The sequence below is a fragment of the Aphanomyces astaci genome, assembly GCF_000520075.1.
Source record: "Aphanomyces astaci strain APO3 unplaced genomic scaffold supercont1.3, whole genome shotgun sequence".
Lineage (NCBI taxonomy): Eukaryota > Oomycota > Saprolegniomycetes > Saprolegniales > Verrucalvaceae > Aphanomyces > Aphanomyces astaci.
The window spans coordinates 1,679,126-1,696,029 of NW_009798266.1; the positions used below are offsets into that span (position 1 = coordinate 1,679,126).

At 50.6% G+C, this 16,904-nt stretch overlaps 5 protein-coding genes across 5 annotated transcripts; 4 read left to right on the forward strand and 1 right to left on the reverse strand.

Moving 5' to 3' along the window:
- Window positions 1-77: 77 nt before the first annotated feature.
- On the reverse strand, window positions 78-1,744 carry H257_02153 (hypothetical protein). Its single transcript, XM_009825675.1, has 11 exons — window positions 1,697-1,744; window positions 1,535-1,643; window positions 1,390-1,469; window positions 1,318-1,333; window positions 1,230-1,259; window positions 1,133-1,184; window positions 1,033-1,064; window positions 898-957; window positions 788-848; window positions 514-722; window positions 78-465 (listed from the first exon to the last, which is right to left on the reverse strand). The coding sequence occupies exons 1-11, from the start codon at window positions 1,705-1,707 to the stop codon at window positions 175-177; spliced, it is 951 nt and encodes a 316-aa protein (XP_009823977.1). The 5' UTR covers window positions 1,708-1,744; the 3' UTR covers window positions 78-174.
- Window positions 1,745-2,492: 748 nt separating this feature from the next.
- Window positions 2,493-4,098, forward strand: H257_02154 (hypothetical protein). Its single transcript, XM_009825676.1, has one exon. It carries the CDS (start codon window positions 2,573-2,575, stop codon window positions 3,488-3,490), a length of 918 nt encoding a protein of 305 aa, XP_009823978.1. The 5' UTR covers window positions 2,493-2,572; the 3' UTR covers window positions 3,491-4,098.
- A 2,137-nt stretch (window positions 4,099-6,235) lies between these two features.
- On the forward strand, window positions 6,236-7,101 carry H257_02155 (hypothetical protein). Its single transcript, XM_009825677.1, has one exon. The coding sequence runs from the start codon at window positions 6,397-6,399 to the stop codon at window positions 6,784-6,786; it is 390 nt and encodes a 129-aa protein (XP_009823979.1). The 5' UTR covers window positions 6,236-6,396; the 3' UTR covers window positions 6,787-7,101.
- A 3,278-nt stretch (window positions 7,102-10,379) lies between these two features.
- On the forward strand, window positions 10,380-13,464 carry H257_02156 (hypothetical protein; the record flags this gene model as incomplete). Its single annotated transcript, XM_009825678.1, has 11 exons — window positions 10,380-10,463; window positions 10,550-10,617; window positions 10,673-10,739; window positions 10,803-11,150; window positions 11,214-11,398; window positions 11,521-11,659; window positions 11,730-12,070; window positions 12,132-12,279; window positions 12,502-12,987; window positions 13,197-13,277; window positions 13,336-13,464. The coding sequence occupies 11 exons, from the start codon at window positions 10,380-10,382 to the stop codon at window positions 13,462-13,464; spliced, it is 2,076 nt and encodes a 691-aa protein (XP_009823980.1).
- A 258-nt stretch (window positions 13,465-13,722) lies between these two features.
- Window positions 13,723-16,808, forward strand: H257_02157 (hypothetical protein; the record flags this gene model as incomplete). The annotated part of the gene is made up of 7 exons (XM_009825679.1): window positions 13,723-13,915; window positions 13,975-14,057; window positions 14,120-14,189; window positions 14,252-14,562; window positions 15,153-15,476; window positions 16,225-16,662; window positions 16,752-16,808. 7 exons carry the CDS (start codon window positions 13,723-13,725, stop codon window positions 16,806-16,808), a joined length of 1,476 nt encoding a protein of 491 aa, XP_009823981.1.
- Between the last annotated feature and the right edge of the window lie 96 nt (window positions 16,809-16,904).

Genomic DNA, 16,904 nt, shown 5'->3' on the forward strand with positions numbered 1-16,904 from the left:
AAGGTCAGCATAACGTTACCGGTATCAATACAGGAAGCACATGGTTTCCACTAAAAAGGCGAAGAGGGCTTCTTTGGTGGCCATGGAAGTAAGTAGACATTGCATGTACGATACATCTCAAAACCAAAGTGCATGCAGCACCCAACTAACTAGTGGCGATTAGTTTGGTTTTCATCATGCAAAAAAGGCCAGATCGGCCGTCTTGAGCTCGTCTGGCGAGTAGAAGTCTTGTTTGTGCTTGTCAAAGAGCGCTTGGAGGGCGGCCTTGTACTTGGCATGGTGGATCTCAATCTCTTCCGAGGATGGCTTTGAAATCTGAGGAAACTCGATGGGGATGCCCACGGCCGTGAGCAGCGGTGTGCTGTTCGGCAGGGGGCCGCTGGTTAGTAGGGGCGTCGCGATGGTCAAGTGCTTGACAACGGAGTCTTGCATCGAACGCAGCCACGACCCCTGCGGGTTGGCCACCTACGTTTCCAACCATGAATACCATTGCTCAAGATGTATGCAACTTGCTTGAGAAAACATGTTGGTTTCGCCAAACGTGTACACTGGCACGACATGCGCGCCCGTCTCAAGGGCCAATTTGATGAACCCCTTGCGTTTATTGAGCACGAGGCGGTTCGTGTTTGGGTGCGCCTCGAGGGCTTCTTGGCTGCCCCCAACCAAGAGACAAGCGCTCCGACGTTGGGCTAGCACAGCCTTCAACGACCCATAGCTGGCGTCTACAATATTTAGTCGTGTAAATGATTACTAGTATCATCAATCCTTTCATATATCGTGAACGTACCCACGAAACCCAACGCGAGCAAAAGGTCTCGCCATAACGGAAGGACAAAGTTCAACCCCACCTATGTACATGTGATGTTATGAGAGCTGATTTGATGGACAGGAACGCACGGTGGCCGTGCTGAGCTGCAACTTTGGATTGTTTCGCAGGAAGTAGATCGAGTCGCCGCCCTACATACGACAAACGTGGGCATTGTTTTGAAGTGGTATGCCAGATGGGACACAATGTTGGCCACGAGGTCATACAAAGACTAGCCATGTGCCAAGGGCAATGATGCCTAGTACAGAGATATATTGTCCATCGTGAGGATAGAGTTTTGTTGGTGGTGGGATATCGTCAAGAGACCGTGGGGATGCGCGACAAACAAGTACGTTTTGGACGGATCGAGCTCCGATTCCTACGGCAGATGAGGTAGGCAGGAACCCCTTCACATGCCATGTACCTGTCGCAACGTGTGGGCAAAGTACCCTTGCTACAGCCATACATGGCTCGAACGTCAAGTACTATATATATACATCCACGCGACGTACTGCAAATTGCCACAGCCTAGAGCATGCACCGTTAGCAACTACTACACACAGCAGGACGATACAGTGTCGCACCAGTTGAAGCGCAGAAAGTTGAAAATGCGCCCGCGACCATTGTATGGAGCCTGGTCCAAGAAGATGGCCCATACGGCGTACTATACCATCACCGACATCAGCCTTCGAGTACCACGGACGAGCGGACGAATGATGCCGTCCTTACCGAGCAGAGCGCAACCCAACCGTGCGGAACCCACACCCAGATGCCAACGGCGCACGCAAGGAGAAGAACAAAGGACGAAGCGACGAAGCCGACGAAAGCAGTGCCAGATCTACATGTGACATCGTTACGCGCTTGAATAGGGTAGCACGAGGAAAGTCGCACAGCGAGGGCATGGTGGCCACCGTCGAGTTTTGCGTCAACTTGAAACGCAATATCCGGAATCCGGATACACGACCATCGCGATCACAAAAGTCCATCGGCGGTGGTGGCAAGGATAAATGCTGGCCAGCCTGGTTCAACCCAGGAAGCCACTGACTGCAGCATCACGCGAGGGAGTATCCTCGTGGATACGTTACAGCTGACCTCTGCACACATAACGTACTGTATTGCAAGTGTCTGCACGAATCTCACGTGAGCCCAGAAGTGCTGTGGAGTGAAAGTACCTTTTTGGCTCAGACATGACGCACATGCAGACTGCATGTGCGTCATGACTTACTGCATGATGCAGTAAGTCATCCGTACCTTGCCTGTCAATCCCATGTTTACCACGAACAATCTTCCTATACAGAATCACGCTCGAAATGTCCTCGTCGCCATGCTGTTGAGGAGGTGTCTATTAATACTAGTACTACGTAGTACTAGTAGTAGTTTACAGTACATGTACATTACTTATCTGTACATCGTTGACCAATGTCATAGTCATCTACTACTATGTAGTGACAAACCTGAACGAGCAACTTGAAACTTCGGCAAGTCTCCACCAACAACACGATGCTGCCCATTCTTGTACCCTCACAGATACAAGAATGGGCAGCAGGTACAAGCCGACTAGTAGGTACTAGTAGTACTTACTAGTTAACCCACCAGCTACTGTTGTTACTGTGTGTAACTCTACTACTAGTACCTACTAGTACTATGTAGTACTAGTACATACTAGTTAACCCACCAGTTAACTTGCCCGACGAGACACCACCACATTTGATATTTTACACCCATTAATCACTCACATTTACGCCACTCTGAACCGATTTGTTGCCCATGTCAAAACAGCAAAAAGTCCTTGACCATGCGCTCGCCCATGGTTTCAAACAAGAACAAATTGTGCTCGCTCCATGGCAGATGGGCAAAGCGTCCGTCGGCGGCCATCATCCGATCCAGCACCACGTTGGACTCTGCGTACCGGCGGATGATGTGCTCGCAGAAGCTGTCGTATGTGTTGGTTTCCGAGTACAGACGGCGGCCAGACGCGTAGCTCGCGCACCGGTACGACTCGACCGACGTGCCGGCGACGCCATTGAGCACGAACGGCGTGAAGACGACCCATTTCTTGAACAGCCAAGGCTCGGTGGCGGGGTCGCCGAAGTCCGTCGGACCGAGTACGCTCTGCTGGCACACGAGAAGCCGCGGGCCATCCGTCATCCGCGCGAGGATGCTATTGTAGCTCACGGTGGGGACTCCGTGTACGAGGAGGCTCCACTGCCCGATGGTTCGGCTCGACACGTACGCCATGTCGTCATTCAGCGGCGCCACTTTGAAGTACTCGGATGGATGCAAGCAAGGATGGGTTTCATTGAGCGACGTTTCCCAGCAAAAGTCAAACAGGTCTTGGGGCACACATGCTGGAAAGAACTTGTGGTTGTGGAAAGCGTAGTTGCGGTCGGTGATGCTCAGACGGATGCGCCAGCCATCCATTTGGATTGGCAGCGACGAGATCGAGTCTGGACTGAACGACTTGCTTTCGAGGTTCAAGTTCACGCGAAGGAATCCGCCAATCGTCAGCAGTTCGTCCTTGCGCTTGCCGTCGATCGTTGTCGTATTGGCGTCGGGGTGGTCGGTGGTGGTCGGCGGCGTCGAGTTGGTTGGGGAAGGCGACGTCAACGGCCCGCCGCCCACCGGAAACGAAAACGCTGCCAAGTTGTTGCTGCTGCTAGTAGCCGGGATCCCTTCGTCGTCTGACGAGCTGTCGTCTTTCGGGACGCGCGTGACGCTTGTGAGTTCTTCCATGAGGTGCTCGGTCTGGTCGAGTAGAGTCGTGTCGACGCGGGCGCACTGCTTGGCGTGGTCCCGCATGCACTTGCGAAGGTCTACCACATGCGATCGAAGGAACTGTAGCTCGACCTTTTGCTTTCTCCTGCACTTGCGGCTCGCGGCGTTGATCTTGAGCTGGCGTTCGCGGGATACTTTGACCTTCTTGGATGTGTCCTTGCCCCCCTTGGTCGGCGGGGATGACGACGACGACGTGGTGGCTTTGGATCGTGGCATGCCCGTCGATGGTCTGAATGTTGAGGAAGAGGATGTCATGGGTGCAACACTGCGCAAGAGCGACTGCATGGGATGCATGGACAGGTGTATCTGATGGAGGTGGGACGTCACCCCCGACGTGGTACTGGACGAGGATGGGGCCGCTGCTGCTGGCATGCGCAACACCATGTGGGGATGCTCATGCTTCATCATGGCAGACGGCGTGGAATTGGAAAGTGACCTTGGCTCGCAAGTGTCATCAACGGCAGTGTTGGACGATGGCAGCAGATCCATCTTGTTGACTTGGGACTTTTGGTTGGATCCACCTCTTGACGAATTCGAACGGAGGAACCCACACAAATTGCACCCATTGGGGACGCACTTTCGTACACGTACAACAATGTACATACTTATAATACAAAACTACCGTCTGATATTCGTACGTACGTACTTGTACATCGTACGTGCATTCGCGGTCAAAATAGCTTTGTCCGGTGAAGTTCTGGCTCGAGTTTGCGTCCCACTGTCCGTGGCAAAATGCAGGGTAAAGTACCACAGGAAAATAATGGCAAGTTCTTGTGGCTCCCAGGTGTTGGTTCCAGCCGTCAAAACGACGAGTCTGCAGCCAAAGCATCGCAAAACGTTACTAGTACTTGTGCGCTGCACCACTGACCGGTATATGTATTCACCTCAAACAATAATACATACTAGTATATGCTTTCGAGTGAACGTTAGTCCTTGATGGCCTCTAAAGAATGAAACGGTTCAACGACAGTGTTGCGATGAGTGATGGAAGGGCTATCTTGAGCTGACGTACATACCGGTACTGTAGCTGGTCGGGTTGTTGCAAGAAGCTTCAATCCAATCATGATCTTCTAGCTTAACGTTATGTAGTACGTCCAACTGCATTTTGGCGGAGGGCTTTTCCGTTTGGAACTCCAATCAACCGAGCCGTTGTGTACCTCATTTTCAAAAGAATGGAATAATTCCTGTAAACAGTTCCTCTGTTGTTTTGACCTGTGAAACATGGGGATACTACGTAGTACTGTACTACGTAGCATACAGTATGTCCTATATATATTACCTCATTGATGGAGTGGTTCAGTGGTTGTCGATAGCTAGCTAGCTATGAATAGGTACTACAGTACAGTACTTCGTAGTAGACATTAGGGCCTGTTCCAAGTATTAATAACCACTGGCGATGCAGTTAACCCATAGTAAGAGGTGGTCCGAGTAAAGAGTATACAAAGTCGCTCAAATTGCAGTGACTTCTGAGAATAACAATAGTGGTACATTTTAATGAGGGATTTGGGTTGATCATTCCTATTATTTTAATAATAGGAATGATGCTGAGCATTGCTTGTTGTTGACCGATCCTTGTACTCGGAGTACTATTATTAAAATAATAGTATTTGTTGACAATAGCTTACTCCCTCAACAACAAGCAATGCTCAGCACCAGAAACAGAACGAGCCATAAAATTGGAAATTGGCGCGACCTCATACAGTACTCTTGTAACGTTAATGCCATTGATTGCGTCGTGAACATTATTCACTGGTGTGGACCACAAAAACTGGTTCGAAATTGAATGCATGGCCGAATAAACAAACTATGCAACCTTGATCAACGACAAATTCCAACAACGGCCAAGGGTTTGTTGTCGGATTTGACAATGGGAGACTTCTAGGGATATCGCTTCATTGGAAACAAGATTTAGAGACCAGCAGCGAAGCGTGTACACGTACTGTACTTAACGCAAACTAAAATCCCCCCCTGCATGATTTCGAGTCTCAAGAGTGACTTCACAACGAATGTCGTGCGCACGATGACAGCCTCACACACCAAACTATACATTATGTTGACCTAAGCAATTGCTCCCAGCTAACCAGGTTGACCCGCTAGGATGCTGAATTACCGTTTTTATTGTTATTACGTGACCTGTCAAACCAAAATGCGCAGCAGATGTACACGTCTTCGTAGTACGACAAAAATCGTCAGTGCCAACTACAGATCGAAGCAAACGACTTGTCCCGAACCTAAAGTTTGTCCGCTTCGACGCGGGGTGCAGGAAGTTGCCCATTAGACGAGCATACTGGTTGTACACGTTTGACACGCCAATAAGCTCGTAGCCTTCAAAGCGCAGGAAAACACCCCCCCCCCCGAGCAAACCAAACACATCTGACCCCCCGTGGCGGAAGTGCCGGCTCCGCACCCGGTGCAAATGGCTTCCCCTGACGTCGAATACATACATGTGGCGCAAGCTGGCCGGTTAACGGCCCCAGCGACGGCAGACGATGTGCCTGCAGGGCAATCGGTGATGGCCTATTCGCTGCCAGTCGAGTACGAGCAACACCCCCACGATACCAAAAGGGCGCAACTTACATGGCGCCCATTTTGTGTCGTGGTGAACGATAATACACCTCCGGACAAGCAAGTGTTGACTCATATTTCAAGCAACGGCAAGACATCACCATCAGTCTAAAATGATGTTTCGATACAATAGTCGTCCAAATACTTGGACGAGACGCAACCTAAGCTAACTGGAACTTTGCATCCGCGAGCACTTTCACCTCCAAGCTGAGCGCTTGCATTTCACTTTTCATGGCGTTGAAGAGGTGGATATGCCCGTCTTGATCTTGGGCTACCATCAGCAACGCGTTGGTTTCCCCCGCTTCCAAGTCAGATTGGTATATCGACGCCCGCTTCGTTGGCCCCGATGCGTTGAGCTGCGACTGGCCCGCGGACGCCAGGCCTTTGGACGCCATGGCTCGGATCACAGTCGGGTGTTCCGGCAGTCCAAACCGAATGGTCTGGCTCGTGAGGAACCATTGGATCGTGCACAGCGACCGCGCCGACATGGACGCGACCTGTCCCTTGTAGTCTGGGACGTTCACAAATCGGAACCCAACGTCGGCGATGACCGACGTCGAGTTGTACATGAGCTGCCGACCCAACGAATTCTTGCTGACGTGGCGCCACCACGTGTGGTTCACGACCCAGTCCAACGTTAGAATGATAAATAAGTTGACAAACATGATCATCATCAGGCTTGGGTACCCCCGCATGAGCGTGCTGTTGAACATGTTTACAGCGATACCGTCAAGGTTTTGCTGGGTCGATGTCACCTGAGCAACGTCGGCCAAGCCGTAGTCAAGAATGTGGTTGCGCAGGGCAAGGATGAGCCCTGCAATGTAGACAAACCCGGGGCTGCTAAAGTTCAAGTACGCGACCAACCGGTTTCGACCTGTGTACCGCGTGGAGTTGGTGAAGTTGACCACCCATTTGATGGCCTTGACAAAGAAGCAGTTGAGCCACATCCACCGAAAGTTCATGGCGAGGATGCGAATAAACACCCACGTGCTGTCGGCACTGGGCGCCGTGTTCTTGTTCCACGAATGCATGGCCCGCGAGTAGACATTGCATGTCTTTTCGTCCAACAGGACCGCGACCACGTACCCCACGACGAAGAAGTCGCTGTTGAAACAAAAGTAGGAAAAGTCAAACGTGCGGCACGGGTACCGCAGCAGTGTCGGCGCCAACATATGCCCGAGCTTCTTGACCCACGTCGTGAGGGTGGAGCCGTCCGTCCACCGCACGGTCTTTTGACTCGTGGCGAATACGGCTGTGACAAATAGCACGGCGAACCCCCGCACGTACAGCGACCCCATGGTCACCCCCGAGCGCTCAATGAGCAGTCCCAGAACGTGACTGTTGCCGAGGACGGCGGCGCTGGACTCGACGACCAAGGTTCGAGTGCTTGCGTTGTACGACGTGACGACGGAACACACGTCCAAGCCGAGCACGGCGATGGGGTCGCATCCTGAGCAATACGCACGGGCGAAGTACTGAAACATGGACACGTTCGTCGAGACTACAGTGCCGGGGGGTGGGATGGTGACGGGCGTCGTGAGCCGCATGTCCGTGTCCGTGCGCGAGGGGGTGTAGCCCAACGAGACGAGGTCCTCGTGCTTGCTTTCTGGTGGCGGGGGGGCGCCGAGGCCGAAGATCACGTTGGACACCACGTAGCCCCGCACATACTGCACACCGTCTTTGATCACACCGAGCTTGATGGTCGAGCCCACGTCAGTGTAGTTCGGTAGCGGGTACGATTGCTTCAATAGGTGGCAAATGTCGTCGACGGGGCTGTCGATCAAGAATGACTCGGCCGTGAGCACGTACATGCTGTTGTCGTGGGCGTGGATCTTGTTGAGCGTAAAGTTGAGCATATACAGCCCGACGTTGGACGTCGTGTCCAAGGAATAGCCCCGGGCGAAGGTGAAGGTTTCCGTGAGTTCGGCGGGCGACGCGATGTTCAAGACGGCGTTCAGCATCGAGTTGGCGTTGCCAATCGTGTGATTCAGCTCCCAGTTGTTGGTCGTCACGTCCACAAGCACAAGCACAACACACATCGCCGACACTAAAAACTTGAGAGCCGGTGGGCCATATTTGACCAAGACGTAACTCATCGTCGTGTCGTGAAGAAGCAGGGGCATGGTCCTTCGGTTCATGGTTTCGACAGTGCTCGGATTGCACGATACGTTTCATGGTTCCAGTCAAATTGTCCTGCTATGGTGTATTTTGAATATGTAACAATAATGTTGCATTCACAACCAAAACTACAAAAAGATGCGCACAGTGTTGGTTTGGATGTAACATTTTTTTGGTCGAAATATATATGCACAGAGTTTTGATCGTTACAAAAGTACCTATGTAACCGCAGCGTCAGTTACATAGGCTTGTCGTTTATGTCTAAAGTTATGTCAAGTAGGAATTGTGTGGGGGAGATTTTATCCATAACAATAGTAAATTTAGATGCCGATGTCTTGATAACCGGCGTTGTGGAGATTGCCTGCATGTGCAATCGGGTGCGACGCAGTCACTTCACCTAAAAGCGAAGAAGTTCTCGGTCCATTAACGTTATACGATTGAAGCATGCAAACAATCACACATCGAAAACGTGGGGGTAGAAATATCACCCAACACTTCCACCATGCCATAGTATACTACTAATAATATACTGGTATACGGTACCTCCATCCAAATCAACGTTATACTACCAGGTAGGTACTGTACACGCCATCGCCAACACTAACAATCTCGGCATTCCTTTAATATGTACAATGATTTTCTACCGCCATCTACCGGTACTACTTGGTCATAGACAACGAATCGTTGCCATCGAGGGGTGCCTTGATTGGTCATCTGGATCCTATTTTACGTACAGTCATTCGTTTTTTCGAGCATACCCAGGGCTATATATTTGAGCTATCCAACGGTATGGAGAACGCTAAAAATACTAGTCACCACGATCTACCTGCAGGCGAGGCACTTGTGTTGGTAATGTGAACTTACTGTAAACTGGTAGTCATTATGGTACTGCCAATTGTTCGACAGCACTCTACTGTAGTAGCTGCGGCGGACGTCCAGTTGCTTTTCGGACGCTCTAATGTTTCATCTATAGCATTTCATTTGGGTACTGCACTTGGTCAGTAGTATGCAGGGGCTCCAAGTCACACTAAATAGTCCTTTATCACACTATTTAGTCCTTTATCCTACAGGTTGCTCCACATTTAGCGTCGAAAGGAGCACGATTCATGAGCATGTCGTCACGAGCCCCATTTGCCGAAATGCCCCAGAACATTCTGAGCCATCACAGTCGATGAGGGCATAACCACCACTCTGCGTGAAACACTATTTTCTTTGCATTCAAGAGTTGTTTTAACGGCTTGGTATACCAGGAATAACGCCACGTGTTGTGTTCACAGCATTTTCATTTATTCCACCATCCAACTAAAGCTTCTACGGCGCTTCTGCAGTTGGCTTCGACCATGTCCTCCGGGATGTTCAGAGCTGCTCACTCGAAGCATCAATTGGTCGCCATCGAAAGTCATCGCGTTTTTGCATGCACAGGAGCTGCAGTCCTCCCCCCCACAAAACAATTGGGTTGAACATGCAAAACAGCTTATTTATGTTGAACTGTTCTCCGTATGACGATTCGTGTGGGCATCGACCTTATCCGCGAATTCGTGCTACGTCTATCCCAAATCTACCCGCCGCGGTTGTCCACATACGTCACGCTGCGATTGCAGAGTCCTTCCTTCCACGATGGCTACCCAATCCGGGCCAAACTAACTTTCCAGCCATCCATGACATCTGCACCGTGACAGATGAACGACCGCAACCGACGCTCACGAGTTATTGTGGACCTTGCATTCATCGAGCCACCGAGTGCTCGGTGAACTGGGACATGCGGCCCTGGGTTGACAAGTACGTGAAGAATCAACGACACTGCGTTTGGAGTTCTCTGGTTACCGCGACGGATGGTTTTGAGCGTGTCGAGCGCGTTCGAAAGTGACGACATGCCGGCGAATACGCTCTCATAGCCCTGTAATAATGCGGTCAAGCTTAGTCAGCTTGTGCCAGTGGTATGACTACAATGTTAACAACGATAAAATGAGGTTTCCAACTAAGCCATACTCAAGTCTACAGTACATTACCATCCACTCCTCGACGGCAAGTGGGGTGTGTGAAACCGTCCAAGACCCAAACCGACGGTTTCACGCAGGAGTTTCAGTTTCTTCAGGTAACAGTGGAAGCCAAGGCCATGGCGGCATCGTCCGTGGGGTTTACGAATCTCGCCGACGTGGCGGGGACTCCTGGCGATAGCAAGGACACCTCGCCACCCATGGTACCTTTGCAACATGTAGCATCTTGTTTCGACTGTGCTTGCACTACATGACCAGTTGGTGGAGTTTGACGATGCGATTGTTATAGAGGTTGTCCACGCCATCTAAATCCACCAACGACCGACATAAAAAGAAAGTTCATGGCACCTCAAGACGGTAGGTACCGTGGTCGTGGCTGCAAAGTGACACTTGTCCTTGTGGTGTGTCGTAGGCTGTTGCCGTTGGACTTATCGGCGTTTGACATGACACAAAAGTCCAAGCGCATCTTCCAAAAGAAGGTAAACTGGACGTTTCCAAGCGATGAAGGGCGTGTCATTCGTGTGGAATGAAAACGCGGGTAGGACTTGGCGGAAGCCGTGCGTCGGGTCAACATGCCCATCATGTTGCTGCAGCGCGACCCGCCGCCATCCGTGTCGGAAGTGCCAGAGTCGGATGCGGCTGCCGCGGGCAACAAGGACGTGGCGATTTTGGAGGACGGCGTCAACATCAACGCGCGCAAGTACAACGAACGGCGGCGAGTGGCGGTCGCAAAGGAGAAGGAACTGCACCACTTGCTCGACGAGTTTAAGACGATGCAACTCGAAACGGAAACCCTCGAGAAAATACACAACCAAGAGTCGACCGGGGCCAAGGAGATCCAACGGCTGAACGCCGACATTGACGAGTGCATGTTGTCCATGGAAGAAAAGGCAACCAATCAACCCCCTAACGGACGGTGGTGGTGGGTGGCTAATGCTGCTGTGGATATGTAGATGCACACGCGGCGGCAGCTCGAACACATGATTCGGCGGTTGCAATCGAACCAGGTCAAATTTGACTCGCATATTAGTGCCATGTCGGTGGCCGTAGAAGCCAGTGTCCGCGAGGCGGAAGACGTCCGCGTGCTGTGTCGGCAGTTGGAAGCCGGCAAAAGCCGTACGATTCAAATGCTCCAAGAGTACGTTGGCTGTTTAAACGAGACTTTCATTATCACAATCATCGATCAACTGTCATGACTATATATATATAACATCATGTGTGTGCGTGGTGGGGCTTTCCTTTTACATTCGTGGTCGTTAGCTTGCAGCAACAAATTGTCGTCGAGCGCAAAATCAGGGGGCGGGAGCTGTCTGAAAACTCGATCAAAGCCAAAAACGCAGAGCGCATGGAGCAGTGGCGGCTCAAGCGTATCAAGCAACGATCCGAGCTCGCTGCTGAAGTAACTATGGAGGATCTACTGTGGTTCACAAACGACAGACAAATGGGTTGTGACGACGATAATGGTGTAGCTTCGGGGCGACTTGTCTTTTGACGAAGAGCGAAAACTGCTGCGCGAGATCGACTTCAAGCGCAAGGCGGGCAGCGACTTGAGCGCGGCCAACATGGAGATCTCCCAGCGGGCGGCCGACCACGACCAAGTGTTTATGCAGATGAAGCAAGTGACCGGCGCGAGCAGTCTGCAGGACGTCGTGGACAAGTTCGCAGCACAAAACAGCAGCAACGCGTCGCTGGAAAAGGAAAAAGCGCGCGCTGAAGCCCGGCTCGCGGCCGCGAAAGCGTCCAAGGAAGGCGCGATCAAGTCGCTAAATGACCTCAAGGCATCCGGCATTGGCGGCATCGAACTGAATCGGTACTTTATATCTAGATCCTCGACGCTACAGTGTTTGAGTTGCATGTTGTTGTGTGCGTAGCGACGTGTACACTGCGTTGGAGAGCGAAATTCTGGTTGCCAAGGGCCAACTCAAAGGCAACAAAGCCGCGTACGACTGCCTCGATGGTGTGCTGGCGGCGGTGCGACAAGGTGCTAGCAGTCTCGTGCAGCGCCTGGTTCCTTTCGACGTACGTCCCCAACTCTATCTCATGACAACAAATCATCCATCGTTATCACATCAACTATACAGGCGTCGTATTTTCGTTGCCTTTTGACCCGAAGATTTGGACTTTTATGCTGAATTTTGACTGTAAAAAGTATTTTTCCCACACAAATTCGATGTTGGTGATGGGTTCCTGCATTCTGGTTGGCTAATTCCACAGAACGAGACTAATCTGCGGGGGGGGTAGGACTTGCTCGAGATCAACGACGAAGCATTGGCGGCGCTGACAGGGAAAGACTCGGCCAACGACTTGTTGGCGGTGGCGGAAATCAAGTTTGCCAAGGTGCTCGAACTCGTGGGCCAGCAAAACGGATCCGTCGGGGGGTTCAACGGGTATGGCGGGGACGCCGACGACGGCTTCGACGACCATGCCCGGGGCGGGGGGGACGTAGGGGACGACGTCAAGCACGCGGTGTGGACCCCCACCGGCAACAACGACCCCGTTGTGCATCGAAACAACATCCGCGTTCAGGCGCGGCCAGGGGCGTCGGCACCTTCGTCCGGACCCCCCGACAGCGCCCGATCCGACGTGTCGTCCGCGGCTGGCGGCGGCGGGCTGCTCGAAGACGAGGAAGAGGCCACGGATGGGGTCATGGATGTGTTGGTGCCGTCGCGCGATATCCTCAAGATGAGCAGCAACCGCCATTTTGCCGAAATCATGCGAAAACAAGAGGTACTATATATATATATATTATTATGATTACACGTACATGTATATACAATATATATATGCTTGAAGTAGACTATTATATTTATATTATTAATACGCCTCCATGTATATAATATTCGTATTTATATCTATTATACATATATACTTTGTATATATTTTATTATATATTGGACACAAGAAAGTGGAAGCTCATGATTTTTGACGACGTACAGCTCGCGGAGAAGCGCAAGAACGCGGCGGAACGGGGCATTTCGGACGAAGAGCTGACGTCCAAGCTCAAAAAGAAGAACCAGGTGCCGTTGCATCTATATTTTGTGGTCGATGGGATGATGACGCTGACGACGATGGTAGAACGAAGCGGACAAGCGGCTGTCGGCCAACCCGACGTCGAGACTGGGCCTGCCGCCGGGCGTGTGTCAGAAGGACGATGCGATCACAAAGTCCACGGCATTTGTGACGCAGATGCCCGCGTTGCTATGACGCTGTTAGGTTATAAGGACGTCCGACCCCCTCGCCCAGGTTTCAACGCGATCCGTATGGTATATCGAGAGTGTGAAAGGTATCCGTAAAAAGTATGAAAAACAATTTCAAAAACGAAAAAGGAAAGAAATGTTCGCGTATCCGGATGTTCCGGATACAATTTCAAAAAGAAAACCAAATCAAAGGAATGCGGTCTGGCTTATCCGGATATTCCGGATAATGATTCAAACATGGCACCAGTAATATTTCGCGGCGGCAATGAATCCGTCGCGGCTGAACGTCCTGACGAAGCGACAGAACGAAGCGCATGCCGCTCGTCTTCGGAGCCAATACTCGTCTTCTCGAGGGGCGATGGCATTTCTTCTCATGACAAGTCTTCTCGTGCTGCTGCCGTATGTATCTGCCTGGTTTTCGTCGGCCATTGTTGCATCCATCTTTGTCGTGCTGCCCGGTATGCTGCATGCAACGTCTTCGCCCTGGAGTCATATTCATTTCAAGGGACGCATATAGGTTACGCGGTGGCATTGATCAGTGGCCTTATTGCTGTCAAGGCAGCGTACGTCGCCGTGGTCAATCAGTGGACCGATTTCCACGTACGTTCACGACCGGAGGAATGTCCCGTGCCGCGAAATGTATTCAACGATCCATGCCCTAGGTCCCAACTACGACCGCAAAGCAAGCTGAGACAGCACCACATGCAGACACGGGCTTACGTCAGCGAAAATGTACGTCGAACTTTGCATCCACATTCTCCCGGCTACACACACCAACGCGTTGTATGCGGTAGTTGTGGTGCCGGAAGTTGTCGGAGAGGTGATACCCCTTGAATCTTCTTCGCAGAGCGTCGTGCGCAAAGCACCGTCCATCATCTCCACGGAGGCGGAGCTGCTTCCGTACCGACCAACGACGGACGAGGCCGACATGAGTGAGCCGGCCACGCTGAACTTTGGGTTTGGCATGGAAATGTCGTCAGCCATCAACCCCAACGGACTCTACGCCCATACATATGCTGTCATGAAGCCGTCGGCGAAACCTCCGGCGCGAAAGGAGCTCGAGTCGGCCCTCTCGAGCGCTCCGCATGTGGACAAGGCGCACGAGGTATGTTTTGATGATATATGTTTATTTCCTCAATGGACATTTCAAACTGTTCAACCGTATATTGTGCTTTCGAGTGAAATTTCGTAATATTATATATAAAAATTTGATTTATTTTTTATCGTGTTGTGGAATTTAAATCGATTTGATTGGCTACCCCAGAAGAGCTCAACATTATTAGCGAATCAAAACCCTCTCAATGAAATTCAACAACCAATCAGATCGATTGCACCCCCTCACCCAAATTTGTATCAAATCGACAATATTCGAACTGCATTTTGTTTCGAAAAAGGATGGAAAGCACACTAATTTAGTATGTACACCACACAAACTCGGTTGATTCAGTCACACTAATTGAGATCATACACCCCTTGCATGTTGATATTCTGAGTTGCATCACACTAATTTAGTTCATACATCATTGCAATGTGGATGATATTCCGAGTTGCAATAAATTTAGTTATTATAATACCCCCCTTTGATTCTAAAAGTTGTTGCCGCATACACTGATGTCCATAGTATATATGTCACGGTCTCGTTTGGAATGATATTTGAACCCTATATATATATATATATATATGATGATGATGTAGGTGTTGGCGGATTGCCGCCTCAAGCCACGGCACATGGGCAACCTCTGCGATACGCTGCGGCATGTGCTGGCGCAGCATCTGCAGGACGTCCTCGGCAACTTTGCGCAAAACATGGATGAACTGTCCAAGCTGGGTCTCCGACGGGACATGCTCGTGGACGTCGCCGCCGTCCATCCGGTTGTGTCCATCCACGTACCCGGGGAACCCGCGCCGCGGTCGATTCCGAACGTATCGATGAAGCATGTGATCGATATGGCCCGGTCCGAGCCAGTGTTTGCGTCCCGCGCGCGGCCAAACGTCCATCTGTTGCGCGAATATGAATCGGTACACATCATTCATCACACTAGAATCGTTGGTTCCACCGACATATTTATATTAATATCGACTTTTGGGCTATATCTATCATCGATCAAATTGTTTGTAACTGAAATATTTTGGATGCATAACCGTAGAGATACATATCACACTAATTGCAAGTCACACACTAATTAGCTGATGATCGGTTGACCTGATGATTTCCTGGAACCTGATTGGCTAAGTGCTTCTGGCGATTCGTCGGTACCTTTGGTTTTTCTCCATGTCGCTCGAGTTTACTGTTAGAATAAACTATTGTATACGGATTTCCAGACCCCGTCGAATCGAATCGACGCTATTGGCTACTAATCCATTTTTGAGTGGATTTGATTGGCTCTTAGAGAAAGAAGGACACGTATATTCAACCAATCAGAACTCCGGTGTGATTCAATAGTGATTCGACAAAACCACGCGAGAGTGTTTGTACTTCATGTTATATAGTGTACATCACACTAATTTGTGTCCTATCAGAACTTCAGCGTTGATTCAATAGTGATTCGACAAAACCACGCGAATTTTGCAAGTTTATAGCGAATATTCACAATACCCCACCGATATTCGAGGGTTTGTACTTCATGTTATATAGTGTACATCACACTAATTAGTGTCCTACACCAATTCCTTGTCGATTGGTTTATTCACTTGCCAATAACTCTTCGAAGACACAACACATATTATTTCGATTGAAACATATACATGACGTTTTGGGTGTACATAGTTGATCAAGTACTTTGACGTGAAAGAAGAGTACAGCACGGCTTACGCGATCCACCGGCTGCAAACGCTGGGCGAAGACGGGTTCCTGGGCCCGTACCGGTGGGACAGCGGGGGCAAATGGAAGGGGAAGCCGTGGACCAAGGACGCGATGCTTCCGTCCGATGCCGAGCTCATCATGAACCTCTTCTGCGCCATGCTGGACGACGTGCTCCCCGCCACAAGCGACACAGATCGGCCGTTCCGTCGCGCACACTACGCGCCGTCGCCACCTACCAAGTCGGCGAGCATTCGCGGCATGTTCCTCATCTTCTGCAGCCAGGTCTCCCCGCCCAACTTTAAAGTGATTGCAAACGGAGCCGTGTGGGAGATTCTGCCTGGCAAGACCAATGTGTTTCAAGCGATCGTGCTGTTTCTGCATGCAGTCAAGACGTACAAGTCGGTACGTCGTTGGCTTCATTCATGTCATGTTGTTCCATCGCAGCATGATGGGCGCCGTGACTCTAGCATGATGCATCATGTCATGTGTAGGGCCATCTCGGCAACATCAACCTCCACGTCCTGCTCGAAGAGATCTTTGACAAATAATGGAAACTACATTTTGATTGGCCGTCATAAAAGATTAGATGAATGGATAATAGATGAATCGTTTAAACGAATGTTTCATTAGCGTCATCTATTATT